Raw genomic sequence first — 21,905 nt, forward strand, 5'->3', positions numbered from 1 at the left:
TAAATTTTTCTCGTGCTTGCGGCGCTGCGCCGGGTGGTCAATCAATTCACGCTTTCTCTCTCTCGCCAGCGCTGTTGGCTTACTCACTGCGCGGCTGGTCGTGACGTTACTCCTTTCCCAGGAGTGCACTGTGGCGAGCTGAGATGAAGGCACGCCTCCCAACACTAGAGGGGAAGCCCAGGGCTTCAGCAAGAGGGCGGCCGGAGCGGAGGCCACAAGAGGAGGAGTCGGCAGAAAGCAAGTACACAGTCTGTGGAGGGGGCGGCGACACTCCGGGGCTTTTGGCGCCAATCCAGGGGGCGGTTCTGGCGCAGCCTGAGGATTTTGGCGCCCGCGGCAATACAGTCCACAGACACGCCGGCCACACAGCAATGGCGGCGGTTTTAAAAGCACAGTACCCCTTTATACACAACAGTTCGTTACTCACTCTGAGATGGCTGGTAGTCCACAGGAGGGGTAGCGATGATGGAGTATAATGTCTAGCAATAAATTGGGGCCCAATTTTCACAAAGTTCAAATCCTGTTCGTGACGCCAGAAAAAGGGGTCTTGTGGTAACCAGGGGCAACGGGCAATGTAGTGTTGTCACGTTTGGGCAGAGTGGTGTCCCGGTGTATCCCTGATTATCCACAACCCTTTCCACTCTTCCATTCACCCAGGTGCGATGTGCAGGATAACAGTCGACCACACAGGGTTAAGGTGAACAGGTTAAATTTACTGAAGAAAGCGACAGTCTTACAGTGCTTTGCAGCAGCAGGTTCACAGTGCAATGTGACAAAGTCCAGTACAGGCACTGAAGAGTTAAGTGAGGCACCAATCACCAATCCTTATGTCCCTTAGCAGTAGTTGGGAGGACGGTTGCTATTAGCAATGTGACGGTGTTCAAATACAGTAGTTAGGTAGATGATAGGACAGGCCAGCCCTTGTGGGAGACAGCGATAACTGCGGCTTCGTAACTTGGCTCGTTACGGATAAAGACTCACGTTTGGTGATGTCGGGGTGCAGTGGCTCGGGGACCGATGAAAGGCCACTAGCAAGGCAGGAGGGTCCTTGAAGTAGTTGCCCCTCCTGGCAAACAGTATGCACAATACTTTAGGGAGGTAGGAGACCTTGGAGAGTTTCCGCAGCTCGCGGGGCTCTGTCCGGAGAGGTAGAAGGTGCAGGAGTTGATTTCAGGGGTGCAGGCACTTCAGCCCAGCTGTACCGGTGGGCTATATCTTCCAGACCCGGAGTTCAGCTTGTCAGGGGTCTCGGCTGAGACCTGCAGTCTCACTGCAACTTCAGAGAAAACAAGTAGGCCTAGACTTCAGGCTTGAGGCCTACACAGGAGCTAAGAGCTGGTGGCAGGTGTGTCTGCCTTCCCTAGACTCTAGGTCTAGACTGCCCACCTGAGAGGAAGGAAGCTCCTCCCAGGGAGAGGACTGGATAGGGATTGGTGCTCACAACTCACATGTTTAGCAGACACAGGAAACTTAAAGTGACAGTACATAACAATACATTTATAATGCAAAGTACATCAGAACCTATATAAAAGAGAGATACATCTGCCTAAATACTGACAGGGGTGCCACAGAGGTGCTGGGGAGCAGTGCCCAGGAGTAAGCTACTGGCCACAGGCGCACAAGGGCCCTAACTCACTAACAGTGGCCGCTCTGGGTCACTGCACTAGGATGGAAAGAGATTGATCATTGCAGATTCTGTAATTCAAGTGCGGCTCATGAAAATTGGTTGCTATGGGAAAAATTCAGGAGGGATTTATGATAATGAATGCTTCATGTATTTTTAGGCACACAATATGATATGCTGTATTTAGCACCAACATATGCCTTGTTGTCTGTATCAGGCCTTTCATTTTACATTGTGTTTGTGGCCCAGATTCTATAGCAGCCCTACATACATACAGTGAGTGATCTCCAAACGACCACCTGTTTGAGAAGACCACCCTCTTATGCAGAACAGATTTCCTGTGAGACTTTCAGTTCCACCTTATACATATACATATGTTTTAGGACAATCGCCCCGAGAAGACCACTTTTCAATGTCATTTCGGATGGTCGTCTCAAAGACCCGTCACTTTATTTAGGAATATTAAAGTGAAATGCACATTTCTTAAGGTTCACACAACTGTTAATACAGAAGTGAACTGCACTTGCATAGTCTGGAAGAAGCATGACATTTTCCTAGGTCACAGGTCGCACAGTCTGTATTACATTTCAGCATGTACAATATGCAAGCACCAAACACTATCCTTCTTCTGTGAATCTCCTGGATGCTTATTTTAGAATCAGAGCCGGATGAATGCTTTGGTCGCGAGACAACATTTGCCTAGAGAAACTACATGTGATTTGTATAACTTGGCCAGCAACAAGATATAAGGAAATGTTCTATGAATCTGCTATCTACTAAAGTGAATAACTTCCCAGAATATTGAATCAGCTAAGCATATTAAACTGCTTTTCATGCAGAAGGATCCATACATTGAAATTAAAGGACAACCCACATGCTTGACCAGATTCTACATATACAAGCGGGATTAGATTTGAAGGGGTTTCCAGGGAGTTACAGTGGGGCAAAAAAGTATTTAGTCAGTCACCAATAGTGCAAGTTCCACCACTTAAAAAGATGAGAGGTGTTTGTAATTTACATCATAGGTAGACCTCAACTATGAGAGACAAAATGAGAAAACAAATCCAGAAAATCACATTGTCTGATTTTGTTAGAATTTATTTTCAAATTATGGTGGAAAATAAGTATTTGGTCACCTACAAACAATCAAGATTTCTGGCTCTCACAGACCTTCTTTAAGAGTCTCCTCTTTCCTCCACTCATTACCTGTAGTAATGGCACCTGTTTAAACTTGTTATCAGTATAAAAAGACACCTGTGCACACCCTCAAACAGTCAGACCCCAAACTCCACTATGGTGAAGACCAAAGAGCTGTCAAAGGACACCAGAAACAAAATTGTAGCCCTGCACCAGGCTGGGAAGACTGAATCTGCAATAGGCAACCAGCTTGGATTGAAGAAATCAACTGTGGGAGCAATGATTAGAAAATGGAAGACATACAAGACCACTGATAATCTCCCTCGATCTGGGGCTTCACGCAAAATCTCACCCCGTGGGGTCAAAATGATCACAAGAACGGTGAGCAAATATCCCAGAACTACGCGGGGGGACCTAGTGAATGAACTGCAGAGAGCTGGGACCAATGTAACAAAGCCTACCATCAGTAACACACTACGCCGCCAGGGACTCAGATCCTGCAGTGCCAGACGTGTCCCACTGCTTAAGCCAGTACATATCCGGGCCCGTCTGAAGTTTGCTAGAGAGCATTTGGATGATCCAGAAGAGTATTGGATGAATGTCCTATGGTCTGATGAAACCAAACTGGAACTGTTTGGTAGAAACACAACTTTTCGTGTTTGGAGGAAAAAGAATACCGAGTTGCATCCATCAAACACCATACCTACTGTAAAGCATGGGGGTGGAAACATCATGCTTTGGGGCTGTTTCTCTGCAAAGGGGCCAGGACGACTGATCCGGGTACATGAAAGAATGAATGGGGCCATGTATCGTGAGATTTTGAGTGCAAACCTCCTTCCATCAGCAAGGGCATTGAAGATTAAACGTGGCTGGGTCTTTCAACATGACAATGATCCAAAGCACACCGCCAGGGCAACGAAGGAGTGGCTTTGTAAGAAGCATTTCAAGGTCCTGGAGTGGCCTAGCCAGTCTCCAGATCTCAACCCTATAGAAAACCTTTGGAGGGAGTTGAAAGTCCGTGTTGCCAAGCGACATCCCCAAAACATCACTGCTCTAGAGGAGATCTGCATGGAGGAATGGGCCAACATACCAACAACAGTGTGTGCCAACCTTGTGAAGACTTACAGAAAACGTTTGACATCTGTCATTGCCAACAAAGGATATATAACAAAGTATTGAGATGAAATTTTGTTACTGACCAAATACTTATTTTCCACCATAATTTGCAAATAAATTCTTACAAAATCAGACAATGTGATTTTCTGGATTTGTTTTCTCATTTTGTCTCTCATAGTTGAGGTCTACCTATGATGTAAATTACAGACGCCTCTCATCTTTTTAAGTGGTGGAACTTGCACTATTGGTGACTGACTAAATACTTTTTTGCCCCACTGTATGTTTATAGACATGGGGGTTCCGGCCTGGTTGAAACCCTTGGTCAGACCTCTGGGTTGCTTCAGCCCCTTCCTCCTTCCCTGATCTCACAGGTACCTGGGCTATGGGGGCTGGTATTACTATATCCAGCCAGCCCCCATTGCACAAGTACCTGTGAGATCAGGGAAGGGGGTGGAGAGAACCAGGGCTCGGATCACAAGTCCTGGAGTTCGGAACTAGGCCAGAACCCCCGATTCCATCATCAAGAGTCTGCTGGAGCTCTGCAGACAGCCCCTATAAATACAACCTGTCACAAAGTACAAAATACTAAATGCCATCCAAATTTGGATTCTTGCCATGTTCCGTATCAGTTTGGTGTTTTATTCCTATAATCTGTCCAACTGTTCAAAAAAATATATGTCCCCCTAGGACAGTACTGTATATGTAAATAGGGTTCTCACCTATTTGGAGAATAAGAGCGATTTGGATGAAAAAGGAAGGGGGGTTATTTATTAAAATACATGTTTAGAGCCCTTATATATATATATATATATATATATATATATATATATATATATATATATATATGTGTATATATATATATATATATATATATATATATATATATATACATACATATGGACTGATTGGAAGCTTAGATGTAGATGTAGAAAGCTGCAAATTTTAGTTTATGTACACTGGGTGAATTATCAAAACTAGTGTAAGGAAAGAGTCAGATAGCCGCCAGCAGTAACCAATGACAGTACAAATCTGATTTTTATGAAGCTTTTTTGGAAAATGTATGGAGCAATGTGATTGGTTGCTATTGAAGACTGCTTCCGTTTTTTGTTGTGATCAGTAATTGCGTGGATTCGGTGGCAGGGTGCTGATATTTATGGGAATGTGGGAATAGCAAGCTGTTACACCACTGTAGCTGCATGTAAACCCAGCCTAAAAATAGATTTGGCATTCTTGTTACATCAGAGAGTTATGTGATATTTCAGACTATGTCTTATAAGTCAAATAAATAACAATGGAGGGAATTCAACATTGATATTGAGGCACATGTTTGGCCCTTTTAGTATGCCAAATGGCACCGCAAGCCCTGATCTGCACCTCACCCACTACATTATACTGCAGCCTCTTCATAAATCTCCTATTCCTCGTGCCATTCAGAGTCTTTATTAAGATTAGGACAGGATGATATTTTTATGCTGGTCCATTTAACTGAAAAATTAAATCTAAGAAAAATTCTAAATTCTAGTGCTTGTTCCTGACAGCCATTTTTCCTCTCTCGTATTCAGGACTGTCTGCGCATGTTGCCTAGCAAGATCCTGAACATTTGTAGACCATTGTTGCAAATTGACACATTTAAAAATATATTTATTGCATTGTCTAGACTAAGACTCTATTCATATTGCTGTTTCTGGTATAGGAGCAAAAAAACCTGAAAATCACATGACAGCCACCAATGGTGCCTATTGACACATAGCAGAAACCATGGTTTCTGCTATGATGCCTATCATTTTACTGGATATAATGGAAGTGCATGTTACGTTTTTTGGGGACAAATCTTACTAAATCTGCAGTGATGGCTCTGAACAGGGCCCCCAACACAGATGTGAACAGAACCAAATAAATACAATGGCTAGCTCTGTTATCTCCGCAACACCGCAGTTGACTTACAATTTCCATCAGTTTTGCCGCCATGATCTAAATGTTTTAGATTCATGTTTTTGCCAATTTATATATAACATTGAAGAATTTCCAATGTCTTACAATAGCACATTCATGGAATAAAGACACTTGTGTTACGTTTTGGCTTTATTTCCACCTAGTGGCAGAATGGAAGAAGTTCAGTGATTTCTTCCTGTCCTTTCTAAAGGACCATTGAAACTACAAAAATATTTGTTTTTCCCATTGTTGTCAATGAATCCTGTGATGTAAAAATATAAGTATATTAAAGCTCTAGTCTGGCCTGACTGACAAACCTTCCTGGGGTCCATCTTGGCACAATCATCAGTTACTTACATTACGTTTAATAAGCCCAGGAGACTTAACTTAAAAAAAATCCTGAAAACTCATTCTGCATTTCTTTATTTTCCTCTAGGTGACTTAACCTTCATGTTTTTACGTCCAGCTTACTTAGTTGCTCCATTAATCATACACACTGCTTTACTCAATGTGGTCACTAATAACATGTTAGTATATTACAGGGTGTTGGTTACAGTCTGCTTTGCTCACTTGCTTTGGCTGGCGTCTGTTGGTAATGGGTATGATTTATTTACCTAGCGTGTTATTACTCTGATTACATAGTAAGTTACAAATAAGAGTCTGTAAACCAGGAAGGCTCTTCATCTCTTCTCCAGTTACAGAAGTACTCAGGCAAAACTTGCTGTCTTTTTTCTGTTAGCCTAAGTTCACACTGGTCTCATTTTAGTCCTTTGTTGGATCCATCATAGGTTCCGAACAACTGACTGAAAAACATTATAGAATGATGGATGAAAACATAGCACATTATGTCTTCGTCCATCATCATTTATTGTATTGTAGAAAACAAAATGGAAGTTTTCTTCTGTCTTTTTTGTTATTCTTTTAGACAGAAGATGAAGTTGTGTGTGCAGGACTTTATCCTCCATTTGCAAAGTAAACAAGCAAGTCAGAAGAAAGCTTTGGTGCTCTGTCTATATTTATTATTAGATTAGATTCTCAGTCTGCTGTCATGATCCTCTGATGAATCAGAATAAAGGGCGTGAAATAGACTGATGTGAACCTAACCTTAGTTAGAAGGGGCACTCTCCTACTTTATATATATGTATCTTGTGGATTACACATCTGTTTTCCTACATACTGTAGATTTTCATGCAGTGCAGAAAATCTATAGTGTAATACAAAATGATTATTGTTTAGTCTAGGTGGAGGGCGGGTGTGAAGTATCACTTAGTGGATTCCATTAATGGAGACACCAATGAGCATGGGAGGATAGAAGTTGTAGGGAGCTGTGAGGACAGTCCATTCCTTTCTTCAGAGCAATCCTTCTGGCTGCGATAGACCCCTCCTTTTTTTTCTTTTCCCTTTTTCTTCTTTCCGTCTTCCCCATCCTCATTTTCTTCTCCTTAGGGTCCATTTACATGGAGGAAAATGGCGCTTTATTTGGCACTGAATTTTCAGCGCTGAAAAAAAAGCCTCCCATTGACTTCAATGGGTGCCGCTAACTTTTTTTTTCTGCTAGCGTGCTTCTTTTTGAGCCTCTCCTTTGTTACCTTGGCTGTATGTTTTGGGTCATTGTCCTGTTGGAAGACCCAGCCACCACCCATTTTTAATTTCCCAGTGGAGGGAAGGAGGTTGTCACCCAAGATTTTACGGTATATGGCTCCATCTAGTCTCCCATTGATGTAGTGAAGTAATCCCGTGCCCTTAGCAGAAAAACACCCCCAAAACATAATGTTTCCACCTTCATGCTTGACAGTGGGGACGGTGTTCTTTGGGTCATAGGCAGTATTTATCTTCCTCCAAACACGCGGAGATGAGTTAATGCCAAAGAGCTAAATTTTTGTCTCATCTGACCACAACACCTTCTCCCAATCACACTCAGAATCATCCTGTGAATTGGCACACAATGTGGCGCTGTATTCCTATGGCATCCTAATTCTTCAGTTACAGCATCGCTACAATCTGTAGTATCATGATTATGATTAAAGGGGTTGTCCCAAGGTTAACACTATGTATCCCCAGGACAGATGATAAGTAGAGATGAGCGAGTAGTATTCGATTGAGTAGGTATTCGATCGAATACTACAATATTCGAAATACTCGTACTCGATCGAGTACCACTCGCTATTCGAATGTAAAAGTTCGATGCAGAACCAGCATTGATTGACCGAATGCTATACAGTTGGCCAATCAACGCTGGTTTTTCTCCTAAGTTTAGAAGTCTTCTCTGTGCAGCTTCCCCGCGGCGGCTTCCGGCTCTTCATGCACTCTGCCAGGCATCGGGCCTGGGCAGAGCCGACTGCGCATGTCCGCTTGTAGTTCGAGCATGCGCAGTTGGCTCTGCCCAGGCCCGATGCCTGGCAGAGTGAATGAAGAGCCGGAAGATGCCCCGGGGACGCTGCATGCAGAAGACGTCTCGGAGGATCCAGCCCGACCCTCACTCGTGGACTTGGTAAGTGTAATTTGATCGAATGTTGCCTACCCCTGAAACGAGCATTTTCCCCCCATAGACTATAATAGGGTTCGATATTCGATTCGAGTAGTCGAATATTGAGGGGCTACTCGAAACGAATATCGAACCTCGAACATTTTACTGTTCGCTCCTCTATAATGATAAGGATTTTATCTTTGGGAGTCACTACTTCCTGGGCTGCTACCAATCATGAAAACGGGGGTTTTGTATTTTGCTGCTCCAGTCTATGGGACTAATCCTATAGGAATCAGCTTCATTTACACAACCTTGCTGTGTACTCGGCCATGAAAAAGTACATTTCTTACAGCTGAGTATACCCCTGAGGATTACCCATTTTCACAGATCCCTCATAGGCCTTGGAAATGGCATGTTCTATTCTATCACATATAAGTCACTCTGAATATTAAAACAATGGTCTTGTGCATATTTCCTACATTTAGAATGGGGCCCATGTGTTAATAAAATGGCCAGCACACGGCTGTCACACCCTGCCGTATGAACAAATCCATAGATGGATGGCTATGTTCTCTGTTTATGGGTAGAGCAAATAAGTGGGAATCTTTCCCAGTGTATAGTATCATTGATTTCTAGTAGTATGGTGGTATGGTGGAGCAAATGCAGGTCTCGATGTCTGTGAGGGGGCAAATTCCCTTTTGCCATATATATAGCCTGTAGTGGATTGCAAGCCATATTACACATTTTGCTGTGGGGAATGGGGTATATACAGTATATTCTATGGCTGCCCTTCTGCCTCCGAATATTTCCTGAATCTAGAATCTGCTTGTTGACTACAGCAAGAAAGCCATATGATAACATTATATTATTCTTCTCTGAAATCCACAGGCCAAAGGGCTGACCTCGGGAGCCGTGCTGAGAGTAGAGTAAGCACTGCAACCAGCAGCTCCAGTTTTATGTCACGGCCTGGAACCCAGCTCAGACTGGAAGTGGACGAGGTAAACCGCTGACATCCATGTCACTGTAGTATATGTCATCTGCATTGACCATTGCTTTTGTGTCTTTCCAGCATTGTCATTGCTATAATAGTTTTTACACAGTCTATATATAACTTTCATTTCTTATATGACATTATTCTTCACTTTAGCTGGAACATACGTTGCGTGAAAAGTTAAGATCTGGCGGATACTTCAGTCTCAGACAACTGTTTAAAAACAATGATCCGGAAGGAAAAGGGCAAGTGAACAGGTTGGTGAATAGAAATCTTATCAAACAGATTCTATTTGTGTACTAGAGCTCTTAAGAAGTCAATTTGGGACATCCAAAAAGGAGGTTTAGATCTAGATAACATGGCCCTGAATCATGTCATTGGGAAAGAATGGGGTCAAACTGCACTCCCCCACATAGAAACCTGAAGCCAGAACCAAAGCAACCTTGGTCTGATATTTATAGACTTGATTGAACTCCCAGCAACATAAAGGGCCTCAGGGACTGAACTACTAAGAGTGGTGGGAACGCTGTATAGCCGCACGACACATGTAGATAACACACTGTATACAGGGCCTCTATCATCATGGTCTCTGGGTAGATTGTACTACAGACCGGAATAGTCTATGACAGTGGTTCTTAACCAGGGTTCAATCGAACCCTAGGCCCTATGCAAGGTTCATTTTGTGTACCAGTAAAAAAACATGTACCTATGTCTTGAATTTGGAAAAAAATCATATTTGATTTATCACTAAAGAAGGGTTCGGTGAATGTGCATATGAAACTGGTGGGTTCGGTACCTCAAACAAGGTTAAGAACCACTGGTCTATGATGCTGTTATATCAATTGACTCCCACTCATTTCAACAGCCATAAAATTCCCACACCCAATAAAAATACAAATGTTAAATTAATTTAAAAAAATTCATACCTAATACTGAGATTTGTACTATGCTATGGTTACTTCTGTATTTCAGAGATGTACTTCTCATGATGCTATCAAAATTTCTTGGAAGACCAATAAGTTCCAGGTCATTTCAGCAGCTTCTTTTAAGGTATATGGCATATTATTAAGATAGGATATACAGTATATCTCCTCTATTGTTTGTAGGTTGTTATCTTTTTTTTTTTTTTTTTTAATATTTTTTAGAATTTTGATTTGTTTCCAGATTTTTGTTATTCGGGCATGTTTTAGAACTCCAATGAATAAAATATAGCCCAAGTGGCCATTCTATCAATAATTCAGTAAAGACTTCAAAGCACAGATTAGGTTTGTATGTTTGGAGAAGGTGCAGTATTTTTAGCGTGTTGTATTCTCTCGACAGCATTGTCTTTGTCTGTGTAAGATAACTTTACAAGTAGATGTTCATAATGTAAAACAGAATTATAAATAGTAATGATTTACTTTTTCTTTCCTCATGGTGCAGGTCATCGGGGATTTGCTTTAGGTTATGGAACAGATTAAAGTGATTTTTTTAGTGTATGATGTTGACCTATGTAAATGCTGTTTATTAAAGCTACAAGTCAGGACTTCTAGTAGACAAAACGGATGAAAATATGTGTGGTTTGGCTATGAATAGTTAGAGAATATACTGGACACATAGGTCCTGATTTACAATTGTGGTTATGACTATAGAATGGTGTAAATGTGGTGCATCTTTGGCACAAAATTTTTTGACTTGCTAGACAAGTTGATGATTTTTCAGAAAAAAAGGGAGTGTGGCTTATATGCCCCATGTTACACCAAAAATGTGTAGCAAAAAAACTAAAAGTTGGTAGAAACATAGTCTAGACAGCCTACAGATATGCCAGATTTATCATCCAGCATCAGGCACTGTGATAAATCTGGTGAATTTTCAAATTGCCCATCTAAGGGCTTCATTATGTACAGTGGGGCAAAAAAGTATTTAGTCAGTCACCAATAGTGCAAGTTCCACCACTTAAAAAGATGAGAGGCGTCTGTAATTTACATCATAGGTAGACCTCAACTATGAGAGACAAAATGAGAAAACAAATCCAGAAAATCACATTGTCTGATTTTGTAAGAATTTATTTGCAAATTATGGTGGAAAATAAGTATTTGGTCAGTAACAAAATTTCATCTCAATACTTTGTTCTATATCCTTTGTTGGCAATGACAGATGTCAAACGTTTTCTGTAAGTCTTCACAAGGTTGGCACACACTGTTGTTGGTATGTTGGCCCATTCCTCCATGCAGATCTCCTCTAGAGCAGTGATGTTTTGGGGCTGTCGCTTGGCAACACGGACTTTCAACTCCCTCCAAAGGTTTTCTATAGGGTTGAGATCTGGAGACTGGCTAGGCCACTCCAGGACCTTGAAATGCTTCTTACAAAGCCACTCCTTTGTTGCCCTGGCGATGTGCTTTGGATCATTGTCATGTTGAAAGACCCAGCCACGTTTCAACTTCAATGCCCTTGCTGATGGAAGGAGGTTTGCATTCAAAATCTCACGATACATGGCCCCATTCATTCTTTCATGTACCCGGATCAGTCGTCCTGGCCCCTTTGCAGAGTTTCCACCCCCATGCTTTACAGTAGGTATGGTGTTTGATGGATGCAACTCAGTATTCTTTTTCCTCCAAACACGAAAAGTTGTGTTTCTACCAAACAGTTCCAGTTTGGTTTCATCAGACCATAGGACATTCTCCCAATACTCTTCTGGATCATCCAAATGCTCTCTAGCAAATTTCAGACGGGCCCGGACATGTACTGGCTTAAGCAGTGGGACACGTCTGGCACTGCAGGATCTGAGTCCCTGGTAGCGTAGTGTGTTACTGATGGTAGGCTTTGTTACATTGGTCCCAGCTCTCTGCAGTTCATTCACTAGGTCCCTCCGCGTGGTTCTGGGATTTTTGCTCACCGTTCTTGTGATCATTTTGACCCCACGGGGTGAGATTTTGCGTAGAGCCCCAGATCGAGGGAGATTATCAGTGGTCTTGTATGTCTTCCATTTTCTAATTATTGCTCCCACAGTTGATTTCTTCAATCCAAGCTGGTTGCCTATTGCAGATTCAGTCTTCCCAGCCTGGTGCAGGGCTACAATTTTGTTTCTGGTGTCCTTTGACAGCTCTTTGGTCTTCACCATAGTGAAGTTTGGGGTCTGACTGTTTGAGGGTGTGCACAGGTGTCTTTTTATACTGATAACAAGTTTAAACAGGTGCCATTACTACAGGTAATGAGTGGAGGAAAGAGGAGACTCTTAAAGAAGAAGTTACAGGTCTGTGAGAGCCAGAAATCTTGATTGTTTGTAGGTGACCAAATACTTATTTTCCACCATAATTTGCAAATAAATTCTTACAAAATCAGACAATGTGATTTTCTGGATTTGTTTTCTCATTTTGTCTCTCATAGTTGAGGTCTACCTATGATGTAAATTACAGACGCCTCTCATCTTTTTAAGTGGTGGAACTTGCACTATTGGTGACTGACTAAATACTTTTTTGCCCCACTGTATATACTTTGAGTACACATTTTTTGACCTGAGACCCCTATCTCCAAGGTCCACATAACATCTGTATGATCTACCTCTATGCTACATATAGTATGCCCTTGTCCCCCCAACCCTTATCCCCGGTTTGTTTTTATAGGGATTTTCTCATTATTAGTTCACGCCATTGCTTTTCCAATGTAGATCACTGTTCTGGGATAGTCTGAAGTCTCCATAGGCTGGATCTTCAGTTCCAATTTTTCTGTACCAGAGTTTCTAGATAAAAGTGAGACATTTCAAACTTGAATTTAGTTTACTTCATTTTTACTCTAGGCTAAAACTTCATGAAAAGACCATAATAAAGTATGAAGAGCTGTATGCAGCAGTAAGGGATCCCGTACCATCAGGACGTCCAACTTGGCTGGATCCAATCAATAGAAAAGGAGAAGATGTCTTGATGTCAGCATCCCAAGTCCATGCACAGCTGAAGACAAAGCAAAAGTAGGACTGGCATATTCCAACTAAATAAGCCAATGGCACGGTGTATCTGCATCAATGAGCTAATATTTGTGTGAACCAAGTGTTCAACCTCCCTACAGCACCATCACAATAAAAGGATTTGTCAAGGAGGTTTATTTTCCTTCCTTCCTCTGGAGTTCTTTCCTGTCGGACCTGGGGATTCCAGGCTGGTTCTGACCCTGGGTCAGGTGGGTGGAATCATCACCTTGCTCCTTGGTTGCTCCGTCTCCTCTCCTGTTTTCACGAGTATGGTAGTTACCTGTACTGTGTGGGCTGGCATTATTAAAGTCTGTCAGCCCCCATACCATGGGAGAAAAGGAAGGAGGTGGAGTGACCTGGGGTCAGATGCTGGTTGCGATCATGGAACCAACCCTAAACCAACAGGTCCAACATGAAAAAAATCTGAAGGAAGTGAAATAAAACTCTCTGGACAGCCCCATTAAGTTATGTTCATCCTTCAGAATCTAATATGTTCTGAAATCGCTCTGAGTGATAATAATGGACGTCAGTTTGCCATTTTAAACTATATACACAAGGAGTCACCATCTATCTCCATTTGTATTAATTTATGGGGAAATCTATTACTTTTTGTAATCTGGTTTTGTTTTCTGATTGTAGATTTTTCTATTCTTTTTCAGTACATAATGTCTGAACATTTCCTCTGCTCTGTTAACAGGATTGAGTGATATATTTGGCATCATAATCGTGGGCATAGGCAGCAATAGTCTAGAACTGAGTCACTGAGGCCTGTGGGAGAGTTTTCTAGACATGCTGTGTGCAGGGAGAGGCAGTCAATAAGCTGTGACATTATCTACTGTCAGTAATAGATGTAATGATGGGTGTTATGTGGTGTTATCTATAGTAGTATGAGCTTATAAACATAGTATCCTCTATTGTTATGCGATCAGCCTTGTCTGTGATGTAAATGTGGCAACTACTGCAAAGAAAACCTCGTTGTCCGACACCGAAAACGTCGGTGTCCGACAGCTAGTGTCCGATGCTAATGTCCGCAGAAGATTTTTAACATCAGACACTAGCTGTGTCCGTTCACAATTTGCATTGTTTTAAACGGGAAATCATGTAGAGTCCATGGGTGTGCTTGAGTGTCCGTTTTCAAAGGTGTCCAATTTTTCAAGCGGACAGTAAAATCCTACAGTCAAGACTCATTTAATCCTTGTACAATCTCTTTGGTCAGATATACCGTGATTGTATTATTATAGATAAAAGTCCTAGAAGGTAAAGTAGAAGTACTAGGGATTTTACTAGATCAGTACGGTATCTGTATATTGAATTTAGTGTTGAGGTTGTTCCTATTTCTATATTTACAGACCTGTTTGCTTTAGACTGGATAATGCATCAGACTGAACAATTGACATCCAACATAAAACTGCTTTCTCCTCTATTAATACTAGGTATGCAGAACTTAATGAAATAATATCAGAGATGAAGCCTGACGGTTTTCCAAGGATCTTACCCCCAGAGTTCAGAGATATTCTTGGACAACTCGGTTTCTGTATGGAAGATGAAGAGTTTAACAAACTTTGTAAAAGGTTGGGCTCCATTATATTCATTTCTCATTATAAGACAACTATGGACCCTTAAAACAGTCTTCTCTTAACATACAAATAACCCCCATGTGTTAATACTTTGCAATACCTTCTCAGAAAACATTGATCTAACACAACTCTAAATAACAAACGTTGCAAAACAATGTTATCTCCAATATGTTTTTCTATATATGATACCTTCAGACGTCTAAAACCCCTTTGATATGAAGAAGAGCCTGATGGCTGTTGTAAAGCTGTCTGTAGATGTATATGATGCCATTTAAAAGTATAGGGATCACGGAAGTTGGAAAAAGAAATTGCTATTGTGTTTATATGTGTGCAAATAATGTGAATTGCTTTTCTTCAATTAGCTGAAGGTATTGTGATATGTGGATAAAGGGGTAACCATAAGCATTAGAGATGAGCGAGTACTATTCGAAACTCCTGTTTTGAATAGCACGCACCCATAGGAATGAATGGCCGCTTCTCTTCATTCCTATGAGTGTGTGTTATTCAAAACGGCCGTTTCGAATAGTACTCACTCATCTCTAATAAGCATATTTAAATTTTAAGACAATAAAAGGTTAAATTTTATTATATACAATTTTTCAGAATTTCAAACATTTTCCTTAAAGGGGTTGTCCCATCACAAGGATCCTATCTATACTGCTTGTTAATGTGAATGTAAGACTTTTCCTAAATACACTGCTTCAGCAAAACTGCTTTGTTTGTCCACTATCTCACTTTATTCAATTTTTTGTGGCCACAGCCCTGACCTAGCTGCTCCTGAGTCAAGTGATGTATCTGCTGCTCTCAGGGGGAGGGAGGAGGGGCTAAGTGCTCGGGAGCGAGCCTGTGTATCTAGCTAATCCTGTGTCTACACCATGTGACCTAGGTCCTGCTATCAGATAGGGGAGAGGAGCTGCTTTCATTTCTTCTGTTCTCCCAGTTATCAGGCTAGCTAATTCAGTTGTGTTCATTATGGCAGAGACAGGCAGTGTCTGTATGTAACACAGAATGGAGTTGCTGCTGCCTGTACTTCATAGTCCAATATGGGTGGGCGGAGCTACACGCGAATTGGGGGCGGGGCTAAACAGCAGGTTGCCTGTGAAACCCCGCCCACCAAATGATTGCAAGAAACCAGGAAGAAAGAAGATTTTACAAGAGTGAAGACTGCTGAGTATGTGAGGTGGGAATACCCCTTTAATCTTAATGGTGACAGTCTGTTGTCTTTATTGGTTGCCAATGAATCATGAATACAGGCACTAACTATGGTCTTGCAGTTGTTAGAATCCTGGTCATAATTTCTTTAGGCTAAGGCCCCACATTGCAAAAACACAGCTTTTTTTGTTGTTGCAGATTTTGAGCCAAGGGCCACAAAAGGAATAAGAAATATATAGGACACTCTTATATTTCTAAGTGTCCATTCACCCATTCACACGGAGGAAAATGGTGAGGAATTTGGTGGGGAATTTCAGTGCTGAAATTCCCCACCAAATTCCTCACCATTTTCCTCTGTGTGAATGGACCCTAACTTCTGCTCAATCCACTCCCGGTTTTGGCTTAAAAAAACGCGGCAAAATTTGTAACACGAAAAGCTGTGTTTCCGCAATGTGGGGTCTCAGCCTTATTATGTATTTTGGGTCCCTGCCTGAAATCTGGTCACAACAAGGTTATCATGGTTGGCTTTCTGACAAGTGTCAGGCCATAGAAGGTTCATGCATTCATGGTCATATCTATTGTCAATCGATTAAATAAAAGACTGTCACCCCTAAGATGGTTAGAGAAAGTCTTTAAAATGCTGCAAAATTTTTCATTACTTATATTTATAAAAATGTTTAACTTTCAGTTGTCTACAAATTGAAATATGGCTATGCTCATGAGAAAACCCCATTTAATACCCCATTTTGCTGGATTGCAATTGTAATGTATTAACTGTCCATTAGGTACGATGTGGATGGGACTAGTGTTATTAAAACAGACTATCTGCTGAAAAGACTTGGAAATGAGATCCAGAACCAGACATCAAGCAATAAAAGAAGTAAAGGTAAGAAGGCAGAAAGCAAGTGATCTACCTTTATATTCATTCCCAGGGGCGTAACTACCGGGGTAGCAGCGGTAACAGCTGCCACAGGGCCCGGGGCACTAGGGGGCCCAGTAACAGCTGCTACCGCTGCAGATTTTTTTTTTTTTAAATAGGCCGTTACCTGCTAGAATAACTCCAACACATAACAGGCCCTATTTACTGCAGCATCAGGGGCTGCCTGAAGATGGAGAGGAGCTTCCTCCTCGAACAGTCCATCTTTTAACAGTAGTAAAGCTAGCAATTGCTGCCTTTACTACTGCACCCAAGCAGGGGCCGCCTGCTGTCTGGGCCCCTGCCTCCCAGCACTTGCATAGTGAGAGTGGGCAGGAGAAACTTCTATCTCCTGCCCGATGTCCGAAGCCCTGTGCCGGCATCTATACAAGTAGATTGAAGGACCTGAGACATGACGCCACCAAAGGTCCTTTAATCTACTAGCATAGACTCAGTGTCTTTTTTGGGCGGAGCTACCCGGATTGTACAGGTCAGTGTACAATGGGGGGAATGGGTTGTAGGCTGTGAGGAAGAGGGGTACATGGGTGTGCAGGCTGTGTGTGAGAAAGTCTGCACCACCATTTCTTTCATTCTTACACACAGCCTGCACACCCATGTACCCCTCTTACTCACAGTCTGCACCCTCCATTCCACCCTATGTGAGCAAGAGGTGGTGTAGGCTGTGTGTGAGCAAGAGAGGTACATGGGCGTGCAGACTGTGTGTGAGCAAGAGGGGTACATGGGCGTGCAGACTGTGTGTGAGCAAAGAGGGTGACCTGGGGGCGCAGGCTGTGTGTGAGAAAGAAGGGGGAATGGAGATGCAGGCTGTGGGTGAGCAAGAGTGTGGTGGATTAGGGGGTTCCCCCTCCAGATCACCCTCTTGCTTACACACAGCTTGCACCCCCATTTCCCATCTTTCTTATACACACCCTGCACCCCACATCACCCTCTTCACTTACAGCCTGCACACCTATGTACAGTTAGGGCCAGAAATATTTGGACAGTGACACAAGTTTTGTTATTTTAGCTGTTTACTAAAACATGTTCAGAAATACAATTATATATATAATATGGGCTGAAAGTGCACACTCCCAGCTGCAATATGAGAGTTTCCACATCCAAATCGGAGAAAGGGTTTAGGAATCATAGCTCTGTAATGCATAGCCTCCTCTTTTTCAAGGGACCAAAAGTAATTGGACAATGGACTCTAAGGGCTGCAATTAACTCTGAAGGCGTCTCCCTCGTAAACCTGTAATCAATGAAGTAGTTAAAAGGTCTGGGGTTGATTCCAGGTGTGTGGTTTTGCATTTGGAAGCTGTTGCTGTGACCAGACAACATGCGATCAAAGGAACTCTCAATTGAGGTGAAGCAGAACATCCTGAGGCTGAAAAAAAGAAAAAATCCATCAGAGAGATAGCAGACATGCTTGGAGTAGCAAAATCAACAGTCGGGTACATTCTAAGAAAAAAGGAATTGACTGGTGAGCTTGGGAACTCAAAAAGGCCTGGGCGTCCACGGATGACAACAGTGGTGGATGATCGCCGCATACTTTCTTTGGTCAAGAAGAACCCGTTCACAACATCAACTGAAGTCCAGAACACTCTCAGTGAAGTAGGTGTATCTGTCTCTAAGTCAACAGTAAAGAGAAGACTCCATGAAAGTAAATACAAAGGGTTCACATCTAGATGCAAACCATTCATCAATTCCAAAAATAGACAGGCCAGAGTTAGATTAGCTGAAAAACACCTCAAGAAGCCAGCTCAGTTCTGGAAAAGTATTCTATGGACAGATGAGACAAAGATCAACCTGTACCAGAATGATGGGAAGAAAAAAGTTTGGAGAAGAAAGGGAACGGCACATGATCCAAGGCACACCACATCCTCTGTAAAGCATGGTGGAGGCAACGTGATGGCATGGGCACTGGGTCACTTGTGTTTATTGATGACATAACAGCAGACAAGAGTAGCCGGATGAATTCTGAAGTGTACCGGGATATACTTTCAGCCCAGATTCAGCCAAATGCTGCCAAGTTGATCGGACGGCGCTTCATAGTACAGATGGACAATGACCCCAAGCATCCAGCCAAAGCTACCCAGGAGTTCATGAGTGCAAAAAAGTGGAACATTCTGCAATGGCCAAGTCAATCACCAGATCTTAACCCAATTGAGCATGCATTTCACTTGCTCAAATCCAGACTTAAGGCGGAAAGACCCACAAACAAGCAAGACCTGAAGGCTGCGGCTCTAAAGGCCTGGCAAAGCATTAAGAAGGAGGAAACCCAGCGTTTGGTGATGTCCATGGGTTCCAGACTTAAGGCAGTGATTGCCTCCAAAGGATTCGCAACAAAATCTTGAAAAAAAAAATATTTTGTTTGGGTTATGTTTATTTGTCCAATTACTTTTGAGCTCCTAAAATGTGGAGTGTTTGTAAAGAAATGTGTACAATTCCTACATTTTCTATCAGATATTTTTGTTCAACCCTTCAAATTAAACGTTACAATCTGCACTTGAATTCTGTTGTAGAGGTTTCATTTCAAAACCAATATGGTGGCATGCAGAGCCCAACTCGCGAAAATTGTGTCACTGTCCAAATATTTCTGGCCCTAACTGTACCTGTCTTGGAGGGGACCCCATGTCAAAAGTTTGCCACGGGGCCCCGTCATTCCTAGTTACGCCACTGTTCATTGTCCTTCACTCATGATCATAAAATGAAGATAATTGTCACCACTATAGTGTCCGAGTTACATTTGCTATAGTTCTGGGTCTACTTCACCAATAATATAAAATTGTATTCTTATTTCCTTTTAATAGAGGTTTTCCAGGCTACAAATATTGATGACTTATTTTAAGGATAGGCCATTGATATCAGACTGGTGAAGGATTTGTCCAACACTGGGTACTTCCACCATTCAGCTGATCTCAGCAGATGATAAACAGAGAATGGAGCAGGAAGCAGACAGCATGGGTGGGAGCCAGTAACCTAGTCTGGCCACTATACCGAGTCCAGAGCTGTCTGACATCCGCCCCATTCTCTGCTGAAATCAGATGATCATTGGAGGATGTTGGATCTCAGCCCACAACTCACCCAGACATCCCTTGTAGTATGCTTAGTGTATATTATGTATACTATCAGATATGGTTGTTACCTTACCAGTCTATATGTCATAATCTACCACTTTAGCTCCAGTTCTACAATCTAGGGAGATGTCTCGGGCAGAACTAGAACGGAAAGCCTCACTAAACATTGAGAAGTGGCTGAAAGATAAATTCAGAGAAGGCTTTAAGAGCATGAAAGAAGAATTTGAGAGACATGACCCACAAAGAATTGGCAAGGTGGGTACAACTATACTTCATACTGTATGTCAATGCAGTAGTTCATATATTGTAAGGTAGAGGGCGGCAAATAGTCATGGCAGCAAAGTATAGAGAGGAAGGTGGAGCAATAACTAAGATGCAGTGATAAAGACACTACAGAGATATAAAGAATAAAACATGGATGGATGCTGGTGATGACTTCCATTACTTTTCAGACAGTAAGGGTAAGTTCACATAGAGTTTTTTTGCCAGTGGATTCTGAGGCAGAATCCACCTGAAACTCTGTCTGAAAAAATGATTATTTTATAAAGCAGAATTTGAGGCGGATTACAATAGCTATGGATTACCTATAGGGTAACCTCTGTAAGGACTGGATAGGCAAAAAAAAAAAACGCAGATTCTGAATATTTAATTTTATCAGTACTCAAATGTGTTCCCCGTGTTGTCAGCCTGCAAAAGGTATATGAGATGAAGCAGTTAGGAGTCCTCTCACAGATCTTAAGAGTCCTGGGTATGTATTAGGATACAGTGTACAGACCCTTGGTAGATTGATAGCCAGGTACCGAGATAAAAATGTTTTTTCATTTATCCAGCCATTTCATGCTTGTGTCCTTAATGGAGGACTCAGGAGTATAAATAACATTCAATGTCTTTGCTTCTTTGTCTTAAGGTTGACAAAGAAGACTTCCTGGCAGTATTGGAAAAGTTTGACCTAAAACTAAAAGATGAACACTTTAACCTGTTCCTGGCAAGATGTGGGCTTGAAAACTCTCTGACAGGCATCAGTTACATGGATCTGCTTAGAAATTTCCAAGACCGCAGTGAGAAAGGAATCACACACAAGATACTCTCTGACCCCAACCATAGGTAAGCGGGCCATGACTGTCCTTACTGGTCACCTACAGAACTGTAATGGTCCTTTATAGTCTCTGTTATTCACCATAATCACTATATGATGAAAGTCACATTATAATAGCATTATCTGGATGGTACGTATGGTTGACAGAAAACAAATTTCTGGAAACCATTGAAGACTTGAAACTCAAAGACGATGAGCGGAGCGTAGAAAATGCAAGCTGACTTCTGATTGGCTGCTGAGGACACTTTATGTTTTAAGCTCTGTTCAGACCTTTCAACATTTGACATAAGTCAGTTATTACTAATTTTTGAGACTCCAGTGATAATTGAGTAAATTGGAGAATGTCTTGTGTATAGAGTCTGTGACTATTTTCTACATTTTTCCCTTCTTGCTGTATTTGCGTATTTATCCACTGGGTGGCACTACAGACTGCACTGCGAATACTGACAACATCTGGGCAGCCAATGGAAGTTCTCAGTTACCTATAACTGTAACGTATAGCGGTAGTTTCCATTCTGAATAATCATATTCGTAGTTGCCATATGGGGGAACTTATTTTTAGGTAGTTCCATTATACATAAAAGTTTTGTGGGCCAGTTTGCCATTTGTGTATTATAAATGATACTGCCGCGTTACCCATCGGTGGTCATTCTTCTAAATTTTTTTTTTTATTATTATTGCAGATTTCACCGGGATGGAGCCATTAGTCCATCGTCTACACTAACCGCAGTGGAAGCAAGACTAGCAAACCTCTTCCAGTCCGACTTTTTGGCCTTGCTGGCAACTTTTGAGTATGTTTCTAAATTATACCGTTATATATGAGCGGGGCAAATAGAAGCAGATATGATAAAGCTGAGACAGTGCTTTATCTATTTCCCAT

At 41.9% G+C, this 21,905-nt stretch overlaps 1 protein-coding gene and 1 long non-coding RNA gene across 2 annotated transcripts in view; both read left to right on the plus strand.

Annotated features, from left to right (window-relative positions):
* The first annotated feature begins 14,702 nt into the window (after positions 1-14,702).
* LOC142195902 (uncharacterized) lies at positions 14,703-20,089 on the plus strand. Its single transcript, XR_012715115.1, has 3 exons — positions 14,703-14,778; positions 16,722-16,822; positions 20,033-20,089. It is a non-coding gene; the product is annotated as an uncharacterized LOC142195902 (long non-coding RNA).
* Positions 20,090-20,139: 50 nt separating this feature from the next.
* Positions 20,140-21,905, plus strand: part of LOC142218153 (EF-hand calcium-binding domain-containing protein 6-like) — a 51,710-nt gene continuing 49,944 nt past the window's right edge. The window contains exons 1-3 of the mRNA XM_075286708.1: positions 20,140-20,184; positions 20,837-21,033; positions 21,709-21,816. Coding sequence (XP_075142809.1) covers positions 20,140-20,184; positions 20,837-21,033; positions 21,709-21,816 — 350 coding nt within the window. The remainder of the gene's footprint in view (positions 20,185-20,836; positions 21,034-21,708; positions 21,817-21,905) is intronic.

Source organism: Leptodactylus fuscus, chromosome 1, assembly GCF_031893055.1.
Source record: "Leptodactylus fuscus isolate aLepFus1 chromosome 1, aLepFus1.hap2, whole genome shotgun sequence".
Lineage (NCBI taxonomy): Eukaryota > Metazoa > Chordata > Amphibia > Anura > Leptodactylidae > Leptodactylus > Leptodactylus fuscus.